The 7,055-nt window shown below is 41.9% G+C and overlaps 1 protein-coding gene across 1 annotated transcript in view; it reads left to right on the forward strand.

Annotated features, from left to right (window-relative positions):
* The window catches only part of FAM20B (family with sequence similarity 20, member B), a 30,295-nt gene extending 25,523 nt beyond the window's left edge, over positions 1-4,772 (forward strand). The window contains exon 7 of the mRNA XM_006887721.1: positions 4,062-4,772. Within this exon, the coding sequence (XP_006887783.1) occupies positions 4,062-4,293 (232 nt within the window). The 3' untranslated portion in view covers positions 4,294-4,772. The remainder of the gene's footprint in view (positions 1-4,061) is intronic.
* Positions 4,773-7,055: the final 2,283 nt, after the last annotated feature.

Below are 7,055 nucleotides of genomic sequence, written 5' to 3' on the forward strand. Positions count from 1 at the left end.
TATTTTATTATTTTTGTGTGCGTGTACCGTCAAATCAGATCTGACTGGTACAGGAGGAGATTGTCCCTCCTTACCCGGCAGAGCATCTGGTGGATTCGAACCGTTCGCCTCTGGGATTGTAGTTGCCGCTCCTTGCCACTAGGCCACCAGAGCTCCCCTAGGAAGTGCTTTTTTAAAAAAATTCATTTTAATGAAATTTTACAGAGACTTTGGATTTCCATTCATTCATTGTTGCACTTTTCTCCCCACCCACTCCTCCTCCCCAGTTTGTTCTTCTCTTTGAAAAAAGAAAAGAAAAATTCTTTTCATTGTTATACAATCCTTCTCCCAAGTCCACTCCACTATGCAGCCTTTTGTTCTGGACTCCTATCATGACAATAATACCTAATCACATATCTCTTTTATTTTATTATTTTGCGTGTGTGCACGGTCAAATCAGGTGTGACTGGTACAGGAGGAGATTGTCCCTCCTTCTCCAGCAGAGTGTCTGGTGGAATCAAACTTTGTACCTCTGGGATTGCAGTGCAGCTTCTTGCCACTAGGCGACCAGAGCACCCTCACATAGCCCTTTTAAACAGTTCTCTCCCTCATCTCATTCAATGCGGTATACATTATTTATCTCCTCTTTCTCAGTATCCCCTCAAGCCCTATTTTACAACAGTGGCATTATGCAGTATTTGTCCTTTTGTGACTGAGATATTTCACTAAGCATAATGTCCTCCAGAGTCACCCATTTTGTATACTATTTCATGAGTTCCTTGTTTTTCAAAGCAGCATAGTATTCCATTTTGTGAATATACCATGGCTTCTCTATGCATTTGTTTGTTGATGAACACTTTGGTTGTTTCCAACTCTTTGCAATTGTGAACAAAGCCATGATAAACATTGGTGTGCATATATCTGCTTGGGTGGCAGTTATGGTCTCTTTGGGGTAAATTCTCAGTAGTGGAATTGCTGGATCAAATGGTATTTCTATTTGCAACTTTTTGAGAAAGTGCCATACTTCTTTCCACAGTGGTTGCACCATTTTACGCTCCCACCAACAGTGAATAAGGGTTCCAGTTTCTCCACAACCTCGCCAGCATTTGTTGCTTGCTGTTCTGTTAAATTTTTCTATTCTTACTGCTGTGAGATAATATCTCATAGTTGTTTTAATTTGCATCTCTCTTAGAGCTAGGGATTTTGAACATTTCTTCATGTGTGTGTTGGCCATCTAATGTCTTCTTTGGTGAAAAAGGAAGCTACTTTTATAGTAACAATCAGCCCAATCTGTTCAAAAAAATAAAAAAAAAATAATACTTTTAAACAAGGTGAGTTTAATGTAAAGAGTTATTAGACTCTGATAAATCAAAGAGTGACTGTGCTGCTAATGCTAACCAAAAGGCAGCACATCTCTCTGATGATTCGAACACACCAGCAGCTCTGTGGGAGGGATATGTGAAGGCTCCTGCTTACAGTTAAACCCTGTGAAAGCTGATAGGGGTGCTCCGTCAGAACGGTCTTGACAGCAGTAGGTTACATTTTTATATGATAAGAGAAAATGAAGCTGTGGAAGATTATCTGAGGAAGGGGTTCTCTCCCCAAGGTGTGGGCCTACCTGCTGGGTAGCAGTGAGGATTTCCCAGGCCTCATCTGGTCCACAGGTGAGGCCCAAGCTCAGCAACTTGACCCTCTGGGCGATAGGCAGGCTATACTTGGGCACCTCCAGGGGGATTACAGCTCCAAAGTGGGCCTGTGCCCTTCACGGTACTGATTTCCTCATGCAGAGGCCTCATGAAGGTTGTCTACACACCAGAGGTATAAGACCTGAGAGACTGAGCTTTCTACACATGTGACTGGGGAAGACTTACTCTGTTGGATGTCCTCACTGCAGACCCAGTATGCACGCTGCAGGGTAGCCAGTTCCTCCTGCAGTGTCCTGCCAGTGCCCTCTACTGAGGAGACATTGTAGCAGAGCACTCTTAGAAGGGTGAGTTTATAGAGAGGACACCCTGATTCCCTGAGAATTATTAGGCCATCTAAAACTACAAAGTCACACCCCGTCTGTGCTTATCTACCGCTCCCCATGCTTTACACACAGATTGATTTTCCTTCAGTTTTAATAAAAGGGTCGGACTTTTCTTCATATCTAGTAATCCCCATCTTATTCACAAAGGAGTAATTATTTTAACAAAAAGACTTTTCTAGGGGAAAAGGGAGAAGAAAATGTGCAACAATGAATAAAAAAAATTATCTTTTTAGATTGAAGAAGGAAAAAAGGCATTTTCTGCTGAGATAGAGATCCTTGTAGTGGGTGGGAAGCATTGCTAGGTGCAGGCTGTGACACGTAGTGACCTCACGTACAACAGGTGCAGCACTGCCCGGCTCTGTGCCGTCCTCAGCCTCCCTGTGTGCTTGAACCCATTGTGGCCACTGCGTCAGTCCATCTCACTGAGGGAGCTCCTCGTTGTCATTACCCTCCACTTGACCAAGTAAGATGTCCTTTCCAAGGACTGGTCCTTCCTGGCAGTGTGTGCACAGTCTGTCTCAGCATCTTTGCTGCTAAGGAGAATTCTGGCTGCACTCCTTCCAGGACAGAGCTGTTCATTCTTAGGGCAGCCTGTGGTATATTCCATATACTCTCCCAACCCCAAAATTTAGATCATCTTTTTTTTTTATTCTTTAGAAAAGAAAGAAAGTGAATGTCCTTAAAATATTTTTTCTTGTTTACCACATTAATGGTAGAATTTTAGATTTTTATTTTTTTAAGCTCAAAAACATGTACAGTACAAATAATTGACTGACAGGCAAGTCATTCTTGCCTTTACTGTTGAAACAAGTTCTTCATCACTCTTACCTTTCCTTGCTGCATGTGCAGCTTTTAAATCATTGGAAGGCTTCAAGCCTTTTCTTGCACTAAAGTAAGGCTAAGTAAGAGCTGTATGCACCTGTTCCAGTTCACCTACGGATTCTATTTGAAGACGCACTTGGGGAATGGGTCTCATTTGTAATATGGCGTTTTCTTATAAATAAGAAAGTAAAAATTACCTGTTAGCATAAGAGTAACTTAGTGTTTCTTATTCTAATTATCTATGTGCGTAACGCTGTTAACCAAGGACCATGCCTCTCTGGTGGTTGCCCCAGTGGCTCTTAGGGAGCAGATTGGGCAGTCTCCTCCTGTGTGACTGAGAGCTTTGGAAATCCAGGGCAGGGTCACCTTTGAGTTGGTTCTGACTCCATGGCAATGAGAGAGAAAAATGCAGATACACATAAACATATCTTAATTCCCCACAGATAAGGAATAAAACAGATTCCACTCACCCCCCCCAACTTTTTTTTACCACTCAACATTGTGTTATATGTATTTTCTCATAACACCAAATTTTTAAAAATGGTTTTAAAAGCTGCGTTAGTATTCTTGAATGAATGACCCAGATTTATTTAACAAGTTCCACATTGTTGGACATTTAATTATTTCCCATTTTTTTCTGATACAAATAACACTGCAGTTGACATAAGCATGTATAATAGGTATTGTTGTTTTAGGTGCCATAAAATTGAGTACAGATCTTAGTGACCCCGTGAACAATAGATTTGAACCCTGGCCTGTCCTTTGCCTTCCTTGTCTCTGCATACTTGCGCCCACTGCTGCCGTCACTGTGTCACTCTGTCTGGATGAAGGTCTTCTTTCACTGACTCTCTGCCTTCCCAATCATCATGTCCTTTTTCAAGGAATAGCCTTTCCTCTAATATGTATACCTTAGATTAATTCCCCAGAAAAAATTAAAATGAAGTAAACTGGCTTCTAATGTATAAATGTAGTTCAAATCAGTCGCAGCTCTGTGAAAGGAAAATGAGCAGTCTCCTTCTGTGTGATTTACAGGCTCTGAAAACCCACTGGAAGGTCATCTATGAGTTGATTCATGCTTGATGGCACACAGCAAAAACAACAACAATAAAATAATACTAATGAGTTTTCTAGTTGAGCTATTTTACATCATTCTGTCTTTTGTTTGCTAAGCAACCTCTCCTTTTGACGGTGAGAAGTTTTCTGTAATCTGTTTTAACCCTTTTCCTTCCAGCATTCGGGTTTCTACCTGGAACAGACTGAACTACCTGAAGAATGGTGTGTTGAAGTCTGCCTTAAAATCGGCCATGGCCCATGACCCCATTGCGCCCGTGCTCGCTGACCTTCACCTGGACGCCGTGGACCAGCGACTGCTCAGCGTCCTGGCCACCGTGAAGCAGTGCACAGACCAGTTTGGAGCGGACACCGTGCTGGTGGAAGACAGGATGCCTCTCTCCCACTTGTAACTCTCAACACAAAATACAGGAAACTTCTTTTTACAAAGATAGAGAAACAGCACAATCAAATCCCAAACGGTGTCTGGTGGATTGGAATGGCCAGCAACAAGTTCTGGTATTGGGGGACAGGGTGGCCATAGTTGTCTTTGAAGTTTTCTGTAGCAGAAACTAAAGCAAAGATAGTGTCGGACCTCAGAGCTGCTCCTGCTGAACAATCCCTGACATCCTGGATGTGCCACGCTTGTCCAGCACTGGAAGTCGTGGGTGGTCGATGAATTTTTATGCCAAAGGACTAATAGAGGTGTGACATGTGGGTCAGTCATTGCTGAGAAATTGGTCTGGAGGATGTATTTTGGGGTGAACCTTACAGTCCTTTCTCCACACCTGTGGATTTGCAATCTCTTGTGTCCTTTTTTTACCAGGACTAGACAAATTGGAAAGCTTACTGCCTCCTAAGGAGTGGCAGCAAATAAAACCTTATATTCTATTGAGCCAAAATAGCACTTTCTATCAGAGGGGATGTATTTTAAAGGGTTAGAATTGGAGAGAAGGGCAAAAGCAGAGACGCTGTTCTTGCCAGCTGCATAGTTGTCCTTTTGATCATTCTTCAGGAGGAAGTGAGAGGGGAGAGGAGAGAGATCCACTTGGTAGAACCAGATTTGGGAGATAATGGAATCACATTCTGAGATCATTAATGAAAACTAGTTCCCTGTGTATACTTCAGGTATGTGGAAGGGGCAAAGGTGACTTTGCATCTGAGTAAAACTTGGGTCTCACACCTGTGTTCAAATTAACCAAAAATTGGTCTGCAGAGAGAACAGTTACATCCCAACGTTGATTCTCCGTGGAGACTATCCCCCTCCCCTTTAGCCCAAAGCAAGCAAATTTCTTTCTGAATCAACCAAGCAGATTGAAACCATGCCTTGATTTAGAAGTTGCCTGTGAGCTCTACCATCCTCTTTTCTCTTTGGAGATGAGTCGCCACCTCTGCCGTTAAGGCATTGGACCATTGAAGCTGCTGTTCCTCAGAGATTGGCAACCCCATTCGTGCCTTCCTTGCAAGAAAAGCCAGCTCACTTCTGCAAACGACAGTGCACACCCCGCTGGTGGCCTGGTGGCTAGACTCAGCTTGTGATTTGGCCGCTCAAAACAAAGAGATTAAACCTTCTGAGCCTTAGCAGGGAGAAGGTTACCATGAGGAGCCTTAAATTTTTTATTTATGTCAGAATCTCATTTCATCTTTTAGTCTCTCGTGAGGAGCCCATGATGTAGTGTTATCCTTCCATCTCCACTGAGCACACTTAAACTTTAGGTTGCTGAAACAAAGACTGACTTCTGAGTCCTGGCAAAGTGATTTTGACAGGGAAGCTATTGCAGTAAACACAGGGCTGAGAGGCCAGGCCCGTGTGCCCACTTGCCTGTGTGCTTGGAGCTGCATGTTCTTCTGTGTCTTGTCTGGGTGCCATTCCATTTTGTGCTTCATTCAAGCAGAGACTAGTATTTGAACAGGTTAAACTAAAGCCAGTCATTGGAGACAAATTCTTGGTACCCACACTTTTAAACACAGCTTTAGAATATGTGCCCCAGAAATCTCTCATTTCAAAGGGAACCTATAACTACTTTTAAAAAGCGTCAAGTTAGGGTACTTTTGTGCTGTGGAGATGGACATGGAATGGCCCAAGTAATGAAAACTAAAAAAAAAATGGAGTGCAGTTAAAAAGATACATACTTAAAGAATATAGGAGAATAATGCCATTAGAGTATACTTGTGATACAATATTAAATGAAAAAAATCGTACACTAGAGGGAAAAAGGTACATACTAGCACAGAACACTGAAATACTGTTAATATAAAGCAGTGTTGACTGGGTTTCAGCACCAAAAGAAAAAAAAAGACATTTAACTTGATCTTTGGTCTTGCTGAGTGTGTATCCAGGAAAATTTACAGTTCAGTTTGAGAATACTTTGGATGGTACTTCCCCTCAAGCTGGGGGACCGTAGAAAGAAGTGAACTCTGTTCTTGATAAACGTGAGTTGAAACAGATTGTGGGTCATTGTTCTTCCAAATATCCCTTTTACTAAACCTTGCTGAAACCCAACCTGGTTACATTACAGCAGAAAAGTCTGCTGATGGGGAAAACAGACTTTGAAAAAGGTCTCGTCCCTGCAGTTCTGTGGACAATGTATCATTTTATTCTCTTCCTTACTCATTTTTTAACTCATTTTAACAGGTGTTTGGATCAGTAATAGTTAAACTTTAGTGGTACATGTAATGGCTTCTGAGAAACAAATATATATTCTAAGCCAGGATTGCATTAAGCAAGAAAGTATGTATCTTGGGAGGAAGCCAAGTTTACAGACCTAAATTTCATGAACACTAAGTTCTCTTTAGGGGAGAAAAGAGCGAAAGGGAGGTGTAGATGTTTTTTGCAAAGGTTTATAACACTATCCTCTTCAATATTTATGCTGTTCATTAGCCTTTAGTGCTGTTACAATCAGAACAAGTTCCTGGATGGTCCTGCTGTCTGATCAGCCCTGTGTTGGGTGTGCCCAATGTCTCAGGATTATTTGATAACAAGGAGACTCAGAACTGGCTGCCGCTTCATGCCCTTCTCCCACTTCTTAAAAATATTTATTCAAAAGTTTAAGTAGGGGAAGTGTGGATAGAAGTTTCATTTTGAAACTTTTTCAATATGAATCTGCATCATAGACTTAAGGAGTGGTGTAAATAACTTTCTTTGCAAAATAAACTCTTAGATGGACATGGTGTT

Source organism: Elephantulus edwardii, unplaced genomic scaffold (assembly GCF_000299155.1).
Source record: "Elephantulus edwardii isolate Elephantulus edwardi_28Jun2011 unplaced genomic scaffold, EleEdw1.0 scaffold00061, whole genome shotgun sequence".
Classification (NCBI taxonomy): Eukaryota; Metazoa; Chordata; class Mammalia; order Macroscelidea; family Macroscelididae; genus Elephantulus; species Elephantulus edwardii.